Raw genomic sequence first — 17,822 nt, 5'->3', positions numbered from 1 at the left:
AATCGTAAGGCACAATGGTCCACAGTATCCAAGCTCTTTAGGCATTGGTCAGAGGCGTTCATGTCTAGCAGGTCATCATCTAATACAGGTAAAAACGTTGCAGATATCAAATGTTTCCTTGTCATATTATTATTATTATTAAAACTTTATTACAGACTCAGGGTCCAGATAAAAGACAAGACATTACATATAATAAATTACATACACAGCATAAAAAGAATTCATAGTTTAAGAATAATTTAAATCAGTGTCCTACAAAGAGATACAAATGTCTCCACAGCTGCGATTGGTAGCGTGTAGTTAGTACTAAACCTTATGTTCGATAAGGCCAAGAGGATTTCATTATCACAGTCATTAAGCCGGCAAATACATTTATACATGAGACTTCTTAAAACAGCTTGTAGAGTATTGACTCCTGCAGCCACAAACATTTCACTTGCACTAGACCATCGAGGTCTCTTCAGCAATATCCTCATGGCATCATTATGAGCTACTTGAAGTTTCCATAAACTTGCTTTTCTGTAGTTTGACCCACAGATGTGCCGTTTAGAGCGGTGTGCAAAATGCTCTGAACAGAGACATCTTCACTCCATCTGTACATGCACCAAACCTACGTAGGAGAATGTTTGCTTGTGCACATCATGCGGCATTGCCTATAAATATCTTCATCATCTCATTTGTTCTGTAATAAAGTGTCCAAGATATTTTAACTTATTACAGACACTAAGATTAATATCAGACAATTTAAAATGAAAATATCCTTAGTTTGTTGTAATGCATGCAGGAAGGAGTTAATACATCACACACTGAGGGAACATCACTATATTGGAATTATTTGTATAGGCTTTTTCGATCAAAAATGTTCGGGGTCGGTCAGGGGGTGCTTGACTGAAAACAGTTTGAGAAGCACTGGATTAGACATTTAAAGTTTGTAACATGATTACTTTCCATTACATGTGGATGCAATGCCAATGAATACAAGGGGAGAAGAAATGTCAATAACATGGCTTTTTCATACCGTAACTAAATGACAGAAATAAAACCAGTCCTTCATCAAACCGACGGGTAGTAGGTTTGGTTATTAATAGTAACAGCTGCGTATAGTGGTTAGGTTTGTCTTTAGTTAACGATAGGGTTGTTTTTATGTCAAATGTGTCTATTGTTATATAGACATTTTTATTGATTGGGATAAACCCCTTGAGATCTCGTTTTCAAGGGGGTCCCGACAATAGCAACAACTTACAGACAGACAGAAACAAAAATGCAAAACATGACACACAAGACAAACCACATACAGTCTGTTAAGTAAAATGCAAGCAATGCACACAATCATTACAATTTGAGACAAATCAGTTTCATCAATATCAGTTATAACAAGTACAGAGCAGTTGAAAGTGAGATGATAATGCATGTTTAAATAAACCCAATGATGACAGAGATCTAATGGCAGCAGGTCAAGTATTCCAGTCGGTTGGGGCTTTGAACATGAACGCTCTTCTGACAATCCATTGTTTTGCAGAGGAGACAGAGAAATAAATCTGAACAGAATGTCTAACTTGATGATTTGGTGAGTAAGGTACGAAATACTGCTTTAAATAAGAGGGATAGTTAAGATAAATGCATTTGAATATCAGCTGAAGCCAATGCGTGTCTTCTTACATTTAAAGAAGGCCATTTCAGTTGGTACCGATATTGTCTCCACCTCTAGTATTTAAATGGTTGGGCAAAGACATCTAAATATAGCTATTTTTAAAAGTTTGTAACCTGATTACTTTCCATTACGTTTGGATGCAATGCCAGTTAATACAAGGGAGAAGAAATCAGGGCTCTCGACTAACTTTTTTCCCCATCCTCCCGGAACCGTCCCGAAATACAATCCAAGCCGTCCCGAAATTAATGTGGACCGTCCCGAATTTAAAATGTTAGTTTTTCTACATTATCATTAGTTTAAATCATTCAAAGTGACCTTTAACATAAATAAAACATCATACAAATCATTAGATGATAATTCATCAACCTTTTTATTTGAGTAAATCCTTCAATCACAGAAACAAAGGCCAAATATATTTAAACAAACACAAACGAGAAAATTACTCTAATATTGAATCCAATCAAGTCCCATCCAATTAACCAAACAATCCAACACTGTCCTGAAGACAGAACCCAGAGTAACCACTAACCAGGATGACAGTCTGTAACACAGTCAGGAGACCTTTACAAACGGCCCCGCCCCCTCGCACACAGACGGGAGAGAGAGATCTCGTCTGGATTGGAAAGCTCGAAAATACATCATAGACGCATGTTGTAGTCTTATTGCATATTACAAACGGAGTTGGTGAAAATAAAACTGCGATATAATGTGTATGTAGCAATAATACATATGACATTTTTTAAATGTCTCCAGTACCGACAAAAAGTCCGATAACGTCGGAGCTTAACGTTACCACTGTCTTTAATAATTCCGGCCCGTTTAATACCGGGGCTCGGTACCCATCCCTACATGGGGAGAGACGCAGCATATTGCTAAGGATTAAATACGATGGAGAGTTCTCATCTCAGCCTTATTACCCATAGGGGATGAAGAGGAGTAAGTAAATAAAGAGGCCGGCGCTCCAGGGTCTGGTTCTGCTGTGCGTTTTTGTGATGTAACGGTAAAACATTTCAGAATTCCTCCACGGGATGCCATTGTACATCACTCAACCCGCGAAATACACACACTCAGTACATAGCTAGACCCGAGAATTTGCGGGCCAGGAATTCGCGGGCACAGCCAGCTGTACCGCTGGCTGACAGTACCGCTGGCTGACAGCTGGCTGTACGTGGCTACAATGTACTGTAGCCACGTACATTGTGTGTGTGTGTGTGTGTGTGTGTGTGTGTATTTCGCGGGTTGCTAAATGTTTTGTGCGTGTGTGTTTATGTTGACAATGAGGTTTAATAACTGCTACACAAAACGTGCAGTCGGTTTCATTTTCATCGCCATTTGTAGTAGAGTTAGCAGGGTATTTTTATTTTAACTCTCGTCCCAAATTCGTCCCAAAATTATTTTGTATCGGCCCCGGGACGACGGGACGTCCTTAAGCTCGAGCCCTGGAAGAAATGTGTGCATTTTCATGCCGTAACCCCCCGTCATATTTCATAGAAATGACGACCAAAATGACCTGTTTGTGTCTCTTTACCTATTTTCTTCGTATTTGTGTAACTGTCAAAGCGTCTTTGAGTTTCTAGAAAAGCGCTACAGTAAGTGTCATGTATTATTATTATTATTATTATTATTATTATTATTATTATTATTTAGTTCTAAACAAACCAGTGGGAAATAGCTTTGGTTATTAATAGTAACAGCTGTGTGTGTAGTGGTTATGTTTGTCTCAACACTGATCCACCCACTGAGAGCCCTTGTAGGTAAAGTAATAAAGTGTGTGTGTGTGTGTGTGTGTGTGTGTGTGTGTGTGTGTGTGTGTGTGTGTGTGTGTGTGTGTGTGTGTGTGTGTGTGTGTGTGTGTGTGTGTGTGTGTGTGTGTGTGTGTGTGTGTGTGTGTGTGTGTGTGTGTGTGTGTGTGTGTGTGTGTGTGTGTGTGTGTGTGTGTGTGTGTGTGTGTGTGTGTGTGTGTGTGTGTGTGTGTGTGTGTGTGTGTGTGTGTGTGTGTGTGTGTGTGTGTGTGTGTGTGTGTGTGTCCCAATGTTTTGACAAGCTCCCCAGAGGAGTTTCTCCAGCCGGCGGTTGAACACCACGTGAAATTGCCAACACTCCTCAGATCCCCCGGGCGGTGTTAAGAGCCTCCAGTACAGTACTCACTATTTTCCATTCACTACTCTGTGTGTGTGTTTGTGTGTGTGTGTGTGTGTGTGTGTGTGTGTGTGTGTGTGTGTGTGTGTTTCAGGGCTTGCTCAGAGCATCTTATCTTTGCAGCACTTTCAGAAAGCTATTCACGCCGTGCTGGATAAGGAAAACTTCCAGAACAAAAGTCTTTCTTGACACTCACATGTAATACTCTTTTAAATGTCGGCCATGAGGGTTGTGTCACGTCTCTCTCCATAGAGGCTGAATCATCATGTTAATCACATAGCTATCATCTGCCTCAAACAGTCCTGATGCTCTTCTAGGTAATCACACATCCTGTCATGTTCACAGCTGCAGTTGGGATGCCTTTGTTATCATGCTACTCTCATACTGGAAGAGGACATTCAGTGTTTTCCCAACAACTGTCTTTATCTCTTCCCTCTTATTCCCACAGTCCAGCCCCACATCACGCAGCTGAAGAACGTGACGGCGGTGGAGGGCAGCGCCGCCATGATCTCCTGCGGGGCGGAGGGCGAGCCGCTGCCCGACATCTCCTGGAGGAGAGCGAGCGACGGCAAGGCCTTCACGGACGGAGACAAGGTAGGAAGAGACTCCATCTGCATCATACAGCACTGAGGCTATAGGTTATAAACAAAGGATATAAGGATATGAGGTGAGAGGAGACAGAGTTGTGTTGTAGCCTGGTTGGATGTTTGATAAGACCTTGTACAATAACAAAGGTGGAATCTGCCAGTGAGTTCGTGTATTAGTCCTTCAACAATGCTGAGGTCAGAGGAGGCTGAGATGATACAAGTTTGTACGATACCAAAGGTTAAATATCAAGGATGCAAGGCTTTTATTGTCATCAGTGGCGGTTCTAGACCAATTTGACTGGGGGGGCCACTGGGGGGGCCAGTTATTTTCTGAGGGGGGCACAATAAATGCAGGACGAAAAAGAGAACTAGACAGTATGAAGTAATTGCGCATAAGAAAACAATGCAATCCAGTTATTGGTATTTGTTTCAGTACACTTATTTATTTCAGATAGATCTTATAGTTATTACTGTTAGCTTCAGCTTAAGTTATTGTGCAATGTTTACACTCACACCATATTTATATAAAAATAAAGGCAATGGTGTCAGGGTGTCTGCACAATCTTACATTACACCAACAAAATCCTGAGTACCAGAAAATATACATTTAAAAAAAAAAACTTGTCATTGTTAGGGGGGCCACAGGGGGGTCAGAGGTCGGTGTTAGGGGGGCATTGGCCCCCCCTAGAACCGCCCCTGATTGTCATGTGTGCATAGCTACAGTGCCAATGAATATCTTAGGTCACAGGCTGCTCCAACAGTGCAACATATAAATAAATATAAATAAATGAAACTGTCTCTGGTGGTTTTGGACCTGAACACTGAGGCTATACGTCAGGGCACACAGGATATATATTAGAAAGATAATACAGAACATATTGAAGGAAGACGTACACCAGTTTAAAAAGACTATAGCTTGTTTCAAAATATGCAGACCTTTCTATTTCTAGATGGCATTTACTTCTATCCTGTTAAGCATCTTCCAATCCCTCAAATTCAGCAAAAAAACAACACATTTCTGTCTGTTTTTAAATCAATATTCATGATATTATTTTGTAAATCTTGCTATATTAAGGTAGGAACTGCCAGAATCTCCATCTGCACCAAACAGCACGGAGGCTATACAGTAGGACACACGGGATATCAATTATATTAGAAAGATAATACAGAACATATTGAAGGAAGACGTACACCAGTTTAAAAAGACTATAGCTTGTTTCAAAATCGACGGAAATAGATGGCATTTACTTCTATCCTGTTAAGCATCTTCCAATCCTTTCCATTCAATTGTAGTGCATGTTCCTGTATTTAAAGCCTCTATTTAACTGTGATTATACAGTAGTTAGTATATGCAGTATAGTGTATGCTACAGGTGTTTTAACACAGGGGTCTTATGGTCATTGAAAACCTGGAAAAGTCATGGAAATTCAAAATGCAAATTCCAGGCCCTGGAAAACAATATTTTTCCCAGAGTTTTGGAAAAGTCATGGAAATGTAACTAAAGTTGCATCAAATATAATTTATATTTTAGCTAATCGGCGAAATAGTAATACTATAATGATAATACATACTGTATCGGTAATGAAGCGTAAAATGGCATTTAACTGACGAGGTATTTTGCTGGTGAGAGATTTTAGTTGCTTTAGCGTGTAGAAGCTAGTAGGCAAGGCCATTTATATGTATAGCACAAATCATACAGTAATGCAATTCAAAGTGCTTTACAGGATCAGACAGAGAAAACACAATACATTGAGAAGAAATACAAAACACACAAAATAATTCATTAAAAGCAAGAAAACCATTTAAATTTGAAAAGCCATATTAAAAAGAAATGTTTTTAGACCTGATTTAAATGATTCTAAAGTGCTAGCCATTCTCAGATGTTCTGGGAGTTTGTTCCGCATCAGGAGCATAGATGCAGAAGGCTGCTTCCCCACGCTCTCACCAATGGAACAGTGAGCTGGCCTGAAGACCTAAGAGGTCTGCTGGGTTCCTACCACTGAAGGAGGTCCTTGATACATTTGGGTCCTAGCCCGTTTAGTGCTTTATATGTGTGCATTAAAATCTTAAAGTCAATTCTCTCACTAACTGGAAGCCAATGCAGCGATCTCAGCACTGGAGTGATGTGATCTGCTTTCTTTGTCCGGGTTAAGATTCAAAAAAGTAGGCCTGTTGGATTTGTTTTAGATAGGCACATGTTTCATATGCAGACCTTATGTTCCTGTTCCATGTTCAAATAAACCATTTTCAGTGGTACCGCTGAGAAAGAGTCGTTGTTTTGGTCATGGAAAATCAGGTAAAGGTCCTGGAGAAGTCATGGAGAAGTCATGGAGAAGTCATTGAGAAGTAATGGAGAAGTCGTGGAGAAGTCATTGAGAAGTCATGGAGAAGTCCTGGAGAAGTCATTGAGAAGTCATGGAGAAGTCATGGAGAAGTCATTGAGAAGTCATTGAGAAGTCATGGAGAAGTCATTGAGAAGTCATGGAGAAGTCATTGAGAAGTCATGGAGAAGTCATTGAGAAGTCATTGAGAAGTCATTGGAGAAGTCATTGAGAAGTCATGGAGAAGTCATTGAGAAGTCATGGAGAAGTCATGGAGAAGTCATTGAGAAGTCATTGAGAAGTCATGGAGAAGTCATGGAGAAGTCATGGAGAAGTCATTGAGAAGTCATGGAGAAGTCATGGAGAAGTCATGGAGAAGTCATGGAGAAGTCATGGAGAAGTCATGGAGAAGTCATGGAGAAGTCATGGAGAAGTCATGGAGAAGTCATTGAGAAGTCATTGAGAAGTCATGGAGAAGTCATTGAGAAGTCATGGAGAAGTCATGGAGAAGTCATTGAGAAGTCATGGAGAAGTCATTGAGAAGTCATGGAGAAGTCATGGAGAAGTCATTGAGAAGTCATGGAGAAGTCATGGAGAAGTCATGGAGAAGTCATGGAGAAGTCATGGAGAAGTCATGGAGAAGTCATGGAGAAGTCATGAGAAGTCATGAGAAGTCATGGAGAAGTCATGGAGAAGTCATTGAGAAGTCATGGAGAAGTCATTGAGAAGTCATGGAGAAGTCATTGAGAAGTCATTGAGAAGTCCTGGAGAAGTCATTGGTGAAAAAGTGTATGAACCCTGAGATTAAACTTTCCCATCACTTTATTCAGGGTTCATGCCTCTTGTTTATTTCATTAGTTTGTAAACTTTGATTTATCGTGAATGCCTTCCACACAATACGATGGTAGGGCGTTATAGTGTCTTTGAATATGCCATTACTCTCTGAACTTCAAATGACTTTAAAAGCCGCCCTGTTTTCATCTCCACTAATGAGCTTCTGATAAAACAAATGTGCCCTGAAACGACCTCACCTCGCAGCAGCTCGCGCTTAAAACGACTCCAATGGATGTCACAAGTTTCCGTGCAACAAAAACAATTTCCATGCGAGGTGTTTTTCTTCTGTTTTTGTTCTTATGGCAACCATTAACATGTCACAATGTTTATTTATGTAGAAAACACTGAACTGTTTGTGCTCACACCGGTCCAGTACTAAAAGAAATAGCCGACATTAACAGGTAATTACTTGTATAGGCGCTCATAAAAATAAAAGCAGGCGTACTTATTCCCATCTGCCGTACAATTAGTCATTTATTGCTAGAAGAGCCTGTCAGAAAGCAGAGGATGTTAGTTTTGGAGAGTGTGTGATTGATCCTTGTCTTCCCTGAGTGCAGAGCTCACAAAGCCACATGCCTTCCTGTGCATTGCATTGCATTCCTTACACTACAAAGACAGTTTGAATATAAAAGCTGCATTCTGCACGCGTTCACCTTGTGTTTAAATCACCAGACATTGCTGTGATTATTATCTCAAGGGAAATCAGCTCTCGCCTTTATTTTTGATTAACTCCCGGGACAAAGAAGAGGAAGAACCTTGAAGTGTTTCAGGTTAACACTTTCAATGTGCACTTTGCTTTCCACCTGCCTTTAGGGTTGGGTACCGAGAACTGGTTCCAACATTTCGATTCCAACGGCATCATTTAGAAATGTGAATTTCGGTTCCGCTTTTCGATGCCTGAGGGAATGTTTCTCGCCGCTCTCCGTAGCCTACTGTATGACTGCGGCTGGGCGGGAAATGTAGCGTTGTACCCATAGATATATATAAACCATGATATAAACACGTGTTTATATCATAGGTTTATATATATCTACGGTTGTACCTACACTTCCTACAGCGTAACCTGGGACCAGGGCCGGCCCGTCGCACTGCCGTTATAAATGTTCGCCTCGGGCGCCAGATCTGTGGAGGCGCTGCGCTGACAGCTCTGGGAGAAAAAAAAAATGTTTTGACTCATCCTAATTTTCAGCCTTGATGTAACAACATTCATAATTAAGTAAATGTAACACCCTTTTCATCCCGGTTACACTTTTCATTTGCCCTGTACGATGGGCGCTGTAAGTGATGAAAATGGGGGATGTTGGCTTATCTGGCAACCGCAGCTCACAGCCAAAGTGCGAGCGAGGGAGAAAGGGACCGGTACGCGCTGTTGTTATTAGCATCTGGTGCTAGCTGCTCTAACGGATATTAGAAGAAGATGTTTCTACAATGATGTGGAGGGAGAGTCCTCTCCAGTCAGACTGAGAGGCTCAGTGAGGTAAAGGACTCTGAGGGTTTAGATAGTTCACTTTAGTCTAAGTTATCTCAGTGGGTCTCAAACGTTTTGATCACAATTTATGTAAACACATATTTCCAAGGCACTCCTTTATAATTATTGGGATAAAACAGGTTTGAAATCATTCCAATGTATACTATAGGACAGTAAACCAGACATATCGTTTTAAACCTGAGAGATAAAAAAATATGCATAAATAAAATAGTAAAATAAGATATAATATAAATAAAATACGTTACATGTATTTGTTATTGGCTATGGGTTATTGGTTATGCTCTTATTTAATTATTAAAATGTAAACCGATCTTTTTCATATGGGTGTTTAGAGTTGTACCCCCTAGATCTAGTCTCTAGTAATTCTGCTTAAAGTGCACCAGATTGAAGCATTTTGCTTTAAAATGTTAAAACATTTCTTCCCGGTATGCCTGAGAAGGCAGATATGCTTGTTTTTCTCAACAAGAACTTAATAAATTTTTTTACCCTGCCCCTCAAAGAATCGGAATTGAGAACCGTTAAGAACCGGAATCGAAAAGTAGAATCAGAATCGTGGAAATTCAAACGATACCCAACCCTACCTGCCTTTGACTGTCTTTAAATGCAACTTAAAGGGGACCTATCATGCAAAATGCACTTTTGTACGTCTTTTATACCTGAATATGTGTCCCCGGTGTTCCAGGGAACTCACCACGTGTCAGAAAACACAACCCTCTCTATTTTCCTCGATACCCAAATCTCTTAAAAAGGGGCTACAGCGGATCTGATACAGACTGATCCAGATTTGAACACTTCTCTGACGTCACAGAAGTGGTGCTACGGCTATTGGGCCAACTCCACCAATCAGGAGGAGACAGCCACGGACATTGCCGTTCGAAAGCGCTGGAGACGCTGTAGTACATATGCCAGGCCTGTAGATGGTGCTGTTCTCACAGAATCAGCCCGTGAAAAGACAGTGTTAAATTGAGCGAAATGAGGAATGGCTAAAATGCATGATCTGTTTGGTATTTTGAAAAATAAAAAGTATAAATATGCCTTATAGGTATGGTCCTACACTATATTATTCAAATATAGCATGATAGGTCCACTTTAAGGAATTAAAAAGACGCCTAGCTTCTGTTAGGTGTCTCTCTCTCTCCATTATTCACTCGGCCCCAAAGAGCAGCATCCGCATTTTGTCGGAAAAATAATTGTTCTTCAACGACTCCGCCGTCAATGTCAAAACCATATGCACTTCCGTCACTGACAAGGAGAAGCTTTTGCAGAAAAAACAAAGATGGCAGCCGTTCTTTCTGCCGAGGAAAAAAAGGTCACCGCGGAGATAAATGAATGTGTGCATTGGCTCGAATCGCTCGGGTTGATAAATCACGGCCGAAAATGAGAGTAAGTGCTTCTCTTCCCGCAGCAAATGCAATTATGGAAATGCGTGGTGCAAACCCAACACACCTAAACACACACGAGAAGACAAACACGGCTGCAGCGGCACGAGAAGTGATGGATGGTCGACGTCATTTAGGTTTAAGGCAGGATGTTCCTCTCTCAATTTGCTCTCCAATCTGCATATCCAGTGTAGTGTACACACTCCTCTTGGTGAGAGACATTAAGCTTCACAGGGCTTAGTTTTACTCAGTGCATAATGCTGCCTCCATTCCTCTCGTTCTCCGCCGACTAACACCTTGACCCCGGCTAAGAGAACATAATGGGATGCAGTTGCTGGAATGTAATTACGAGCCGAGGGAGGATTGTTTTGTTTCGCCTACAGTAGGACCAAAGTTAGCAAACGGCATTGTGTTCATCCGTTCATTCAAGAGCTTCTGACATCTACACTGAGACTTGAGATTATTGATTATTCTCTCCATTTGACTCCTGGTCCCAACGATTGCACACAGCAGAGCGAAATCCCACGGAAAACAGATAATAGTAGCGTTCAGGCGTGGATTGGCTGTTACCTCGTTGGCCTCTGTTACGACCCGCCCTCTACTTAGTGGTAGTGGCTCGTGGGGAGACATCAAATAAAACACACCAACCACGCAGCACTTAACGGCGTTCATTTATTTAGACACACCACCGTACTCACATGGGCCAACCGGCAAATGAACACGGGCTGGAGGATAGGAAAAACAAACAAAAGGAAGAAGGGGGCCTGGGCCAGCCACACCACGGAGGACCCAGAGCTTCCCTCCCCTACCCAGAGATCTAACAAATCCCTACGGGTAAAATAAAGCCGCGACCAGGTCCTCCAGAGTACACAGAAATAACACAAGGGCAGAGAGTAATGTTCACAGACCAAGTCTTCCGGCATAAGGATAGAGATAGCACCTCATCTCTTCCAGCTTCTCCTTTTAAGTCCCCAGCTGAATGGAATTAGGACACCTGGGGAGGCGGAGCCAGGGGCGGACCAGGTGTACCTGCGCAGCATGAGACAGAGAAGACAACAGAAAAGGGAGCACGTAACAGCCTCCAAGCGGAGAGCCGTCATTAAATGTCATTTTGCTGTCGTCACTGTAATCACCCCGCGTTCAGCCCAAACTGTTTGAATAAGCCCGACAGAATCAGACGACACTGACGGTGACATCTTTAATATCAGAAAATACTGCCGTACTTTGGCTGAAATCACACACATCTCCTCCAGAACCCCGTTGGAGACAAGGCGTTCCAGATTTAGCTTCACGTGTTCACTGTAAACACCGATTTGTTTTTAAAGTGTCGTGGCTCAGATTTGATATCATGTGTTTCCGCCTTCACGTGTTTACAGAGTGTGTGTGTGTGTGTGAGGGAATGTGTGTGTGTGTTCACGTCTGGCTGCTCGCCTTGTCGTTTGACTGAGCTGCATATCAAACAGGCTGTGCTTTGGAGGCTGAGTGTGTCTCTAGACAGACCCTGTCAGTTTGTAGAGGGGGGGGGGGGGTTAGGCTCCATCCTGGAAGATCTCCTCCCGTTCTCCACCTCTCCAGCACATTCCTATTCATCACACACTCTCCCAATCCTATTGACCTCAGCCAAACAAGCGGAGTGTGCAGAGCCGAGCCTCTGAAAGCCGCTGCGCCTCATTGGTTGATAGTACGGCGATGATAAGAGCAACGATAAGCCATTCTAAACAGGATAATGCCGCAGCAGACTACAAGCGACAACATAAAGAAGCTGCGACTCAGAAGAGGGGCTTAGACTCATAATGAGGATTAGCAGAGGCAGGGGGGCATTAAGAGGGGCTGGAAGTGCATTGATTTACCCGGGAAATTTATAGCAGACTCACTTTTATGAATGTGCATACATGCATGCAGACGAGCAGACACAATGCTCTGAGGGTCAAAGAAGACCACCATGTGCACTTCTCTGCAGGAAGGACAGATGTACTCCAGTCTCCACTTGTTTCCTGGCAACCTCACTAGGCAATGATATAATAAGATAGCAGTAACATGGTAATAAGTGAGCTTTAGAGGTGCAGCTAGGCAGATTTCGGTACATCTGGATGAAGCCAAAGTACCCTGTCTTTATGCTAAGCTAAGCTAACTGGCTACTGCAGCAAATGAAGTATCACAAGCTTTACCCAAGATCTTTCTTGGTGAATCTGGAAGTGATGGTACACATGTCCTGCAGCACCATGTTGCATTTCCTTTACATTCATATATGCAATGACAAGACACATCCTAAAGCATTTTGGGAAGTCCTATAGGCTTACTGGGAGCCTGATTTCAAGGTTCTTTATTGTCAAACTAACATAGCTACGGAGTAATTGTGTCGTTGAAAATCTTAGGTCACAGGCTTCTCCAACAATGCAACACAATAATACAATTTGACTCTCATGCTCTGCTTTTCTTGGTGTTCATTCCTTTATTAGACACACACTCGCACTGCTAATTTGAGTGTAATCACACATTAACGCTCTGGCCTTGAGCTAAATAACTTATCTTCTATTGTTGCACTTTTAAAGCTGTTAATTGACTATCAGAGAGCAAGGGGGGAAGTCAGACGGATGTTTTTCGACACAAACGGATGAACCCAAGCACGACCCAGAGTCAAAGTCTTGAATATATAAAAGAAGTAGGCCTATATTTATTTTCACAGCTCAGGTAATCCCTCTTAACAGAGTAGGTGGTGGAAATAAGGCGCTCACAAGGAGGAAAAAACTAGCGTAACAAAAAGAGGACTTAATAAAAACTCATGAGTGAAAAGCAGTGTTGAGACTAACGTGTTACAAACTAACGCCTTACTGTAACGCAACTAGTTACCTATTCCCATTCAGTAACGCCGTTATAGTTACTGTGATTTAAATGGGTGCGTTACTGCGTTACATTATGTGATCCAACTGAACCGAATCTCCCTGCGGATGTAACTTACAGGCGAACACAGCGATGTCCTCTCACAGCACCATGGAAAAGTGAAAGTGACCAGAGAGGAGTGATGATTGGTTAACGCGGGGTAACGTTTCAGGGTAAGCCAATCAGAGACAGAGTTGGGCGGGTCTTGCCTTAAGGGGAAAATACACAGACACACAAACACTTGCTAACACACACACACACGGCAACGCCCACCACCAACACACACACACACACACACACACACACACACACACACACACACACACACACACACACACACACTATGGCAGATGCAAGTATCAGCGAGAGCAGCAGCGCATTCACAACTTGGAGATATAACCACTATTTTCAATTAGTGGGGATATTACGGTCAAATGTAAACTGTGTGCAGACAGAAAGCATTGTCCACATCGAATAACAGCAAAGCCAATCTCCTGAAGCACCTAACTAATGTAGCTACATGTGGGGACTTGTCTTTTCTCTTACGGTGCCACAGAACAACACAAACACTTGTATTGTTATTATTTTTAAAGTAAAGTAACTTGTTACTTTTATAATTTAGTAACTAATAAAATAACTAGTTACTTTTTGGAGAGCAGTAACTATAACTATTACTAGTTACTTTTTAAAAGTAACTAGCCCAACACTGGTGAAAAGCGATGCTTTCAGAGCATTCGGGGAAACAAACCAGACGAACTGACACAGGGCAGAGACAGGACTGTTTGAACATGAGGCGAGTGGGAGCAGGTGGGAACAATCAGGGGCGGGGCAGACGCTGATGAAGGCGGGAAAACACACAAGGGGAGAAAGAAACGGCCTGAAATGAAAGTACAAAATAAAAGGAAATGACACAAAATACATAAACATAACACATTTGACAAGACCCTTTTGTAGAAACATCTTTGTTGTATAGCCAACAAGCGTGTGTGCACTCCTCAGGTCAATCAATCAATCAATCAATCAATCAATCAATCAATCAATCAATCAATCAATCAATCAATCAATCAATGTTTATTTAGAGCCCAATATCACAAATGTTACATTTGTCTCCGTGGACTTTACAGTTTGTACAGAATATCAGTATGACAATACGACACCCTCTGTCCTTAGACCCTCTGTCCTTAGACCCTCTGTCCTCAGACCCTCTGTCCTCAGACCCTCTGTCCTCAGACCCTCTGTCCTCAGACCCTCTGTCCTCAGACCCTCTGTCCTTAGACCCTCTGTCCTCAGACCCTCTGTCCTCAGACCCTCTGTCCTCAGACCCTCTGTCCTCAGACCCTCTGTCCTTAGACCCTCTGTCCTCAGACCCTCTGTCCTCAGACCCTCTGTCCTTAGACCCTCTGTCCTTAGACCCTCTGTCCTCAGACCCTCTGTCCTCAGACCCTCTGTCCTCAGACCCTCTGTCCCCTCGGTCCTAGACCCTCTGTCCTCAGACCCTCTGTCCTCAGGACCCTCTGTCATCAGACCCTCTGTCCCTCAGACCCTCTGTCCTTAGACCCTCTGTCCTCAGACCCTCTGTCCTCAGACCCTCTGTCCTTAGACCCTCTGTCCTTAGACCCTCTGTCCTCAGACCCTCTGTCCTTAGACCCTCTGTCCTTAGACCCTCTGTCCTCAGACCCTCTGTCCTCAGACCCTCTGTCCTTAGACCCTCTGTCCTTAGACCCTCTGTCCTTAGACCCTCTGTCCTCAGACCCTCTGTCCTCAGACCCTCTGTCCTTAGACCCTCTGTCCTCAGACCCTCTGTCCTCAGACCCTCTGTCCTTAGACCCTCTGTCCTTAGACCCTCGTCCTTAGACCCTCTGTCCTCAGACCCTCTGTCCTTAGACCCTCTATCCTTAGACCCTCACATCGTACAAGGAAACTCTTCCAGAGAAAACCCACAGTTTAAAGGGAACATGGGAGAAAACCTCAGGGAGAGCAACAGAGGAGGGATCCCTCTCCAGGACGGACAGACGTGCAATAGATTCCGTGTGTAAATTGAAAAGATAATACATTTACAACATAGGTAGACCAAATGTTTGGAAATGCATGTGTGTATAATAGGAAGATGAATCCACGAGGATATCCATCCAGGACCTATGATCCAGGACCACAGCCACGACTCAAGATCCAGGGCTCGCGATGCAGGACACAGGACCGCAGGATCATCCATGACTCCGGATCCCGGCGTATATAGACACCAAGAAGAAAGACATTTGGGGAAGCTGGGTTAATGGGAATATGAGAGTACACAGGTATAGACAGAGAGAAGGAAGAAGGAAGATGTCCCCCGACAAACTAAGCCTATATCAGCAAAACTAGGGTCTGAATCTAATCAGCCCTAACTATAAGCTTTATCAAAAAGGAAGGTCTTAGGTGGTTTCATGATTGTGTTCGTTTGACATGTTCAGATAACCAGCCGATCCGTTACAGCCGTTATACTCCAATCATGATATGTTGCTGCTGGCACTGATACCCATATTTATTTTTGCTCAAAAAGGCATCAAGAGCCAGGGATGGATTGCCACCCTAATGTGTGCCGTTTGGTCGGTACTTACATAGAAGACACCCCACGGCACTCTCCGACTCTATGAATAATAAGAAGAACTCCACTAAAACTGTGTTTCCTATTCATGGCGGGGACTCGTCTCCGGACAAATGGGATGTCAGAGCAACTACAATGCACATTTATGTTGAGGGAGAAACACTGGAGCGGATTGAGATGTGTTGGGGGTGCAAAGGCATGAATAGAAAAGGATGTGTACTTTTTAGGGCTGTCAAGTTAACGCGTTAATAACGCGTTAACGGAAGAAAAAAAAATTAACGCCACTAATTATTTTAACGCGATTAACGCATGTGTATTTTTTGTCCTCGGCCGCCCCGTAGTTTCAGAGCGCATCGAGTTTAAAATACCATCTACAAGCTGATGCTGACAGCCCCGCTCCTGCCGCCCGCTTGTGGCAGACCACACTTCCACGCTCACCGGCAGGCACCGACTGGCTGTTGGGAGGACCGGGAGGGTGTGTGTATGTGTGGCCCGAGCGAGCGAGAGAGAGACCTTAAGTGCATTGTTGTTGTTAGCATCTGGTGCTAGCTAGCTGCGCTAACGGATATAAGGAGCTGTTTAAATAAAAACAGAGGAGCGACATTTTGCCACAACTGCGCCGAGCACTTGACTTTATGCAGGAAGCCAGACAGTGGGACATTGTACGAACAGTCAGCACACTCAGCAGGGATAGTGCGCAACATGATTGCAGCGTCCAGGCTAGGGCTGAACGATTAATCGATTTTAAATCGAAATCGCGATTTTAAATGATGCGATTATCAAATCGCAAAGCCTGCGATTTTTTTTAACATTTTTTTTTTTTTACAATTTGTTTTTCTTTTCTTGTGTGTCAGTCATCCACACCAATCAGAAGTGCTGTGCTCCACATGTACCAGCCATTGTTAACCAATCAGAAGGGCTGTGCTCCACATGTACCAGCCATTGTTAACCAATCAGAAGGGCTGTGCTCCACATGTACCAGCCATTGTTAACCAATCAGAAGGGCTGTGCTCCACATGTACCAGCCATTGTTAACCAATCAGAAGTGCTGTGCTCCACATGTACCAGCCATTGTTAACCAATCAGAAGGGCTGTGCTCCACATGTACCAGCCATTGTTAACCAATCAGAAGGGCTGTGCTCCACATGTACCAGCCATTGTTAACCAATCAGAAGTGCTGTGCTCCACATGTACCAGCCATTGTTAACCAATCAGAAGTGCTGTGCTCCACATGTACCAGCCATTGTTAACCAATCAGAAGTGCTGTGCTCCACATGCACCAGCCATTGTTAACCAATCAGAAGTGGCCCATGATAGCAGGTGATAGACAGATTGATCCAATCACCTGCCAAGTATCTTTGAAAGTGCCTGCCCTTTCCAAATGGCTTCCAATGGAGCTCTAGATGCTTTCTGAGTCAGGTTAGTAATGCTCCATCACGTGTTTCTATTACAGGGTGAGTCTGAAACTGAAGCTCGACTTTAAAGCAACCCAACGGAAGTTTCATGTACGTTTAGTTCTTTCACTCGTAGCTCGGGCTGCGGGGCGCTAGAGACGGGAGCACGTTGATGTGACCTTCCTAGCCGGAGACATGGCCGCATTTTACAATAAACTTCCGTTGGGTCGCTTAAAAACAAATATCTCAATTCGAATCGCAATATTTGTCAGAAAAATCGCAATTAGATTTTTTCCCAAAATCGTGCAGCCCTAGTCCAGGCAGCTCCCGTTCGAGCATATGCCTTGAGTTGCACATAGCTCCAATGATCCATCACACACACACACACACACACACACACACACACACACACACACACACACACACACACACACACACACACACACACACACACACACACACACACTGTATTGTATTATTGTATGAGAGAGGTTCCAGGTTGTTGTGTTTAATATTCATGAGAATATTTGTCATTGTTCAAATGATAATAAACATTTGCATAAA

At 43.0% G+C, this 17,822-nt stretch overlaps 1 protein-coding gene across 1 annotated transcript in view; it reads left to right on the top strand.

Moving 5' to 3' along the window:
* Positions 1–17,822, top strand: part of LOC117560197 (neural cell adhesion molecule 2-like) — a gene marked incomplete at both ends in the record, with an annotated part of 56,745 nt that overhangs the window by 37,693 nt on the left and 1,230 nt on the right. The window contains 1 exon segment of the mRNA XM_034237022.1: positions 4,239–4,384. Coding sequence (XP_034092913.1) covers positions 4,239–4,384 — 146 coding nt within the window.

The sequence above is a fragment of the Gymnodraco acuticeps genome, unplaced genomic scaffold (genome assembly GCF_902827175.1).
Source record: "Gymnodraco acuticeps unplaced genomic scaffold, fGymAcu1.1, whole genome shotgun sequence".
In the NCBI taxonomy this organism is placed as follows: Eukaryota; Metazoa; Chordata; class Actinopteri; order Perciformes; family Bathydraconidae; genus Gymnodraco; species Gymnodraco acuticeps.
The sequence above is the reverse complement of the archived record's forward strand: the minus strand, read 5'-3'. Positions and strand labels throughout refer to the sequence as shown.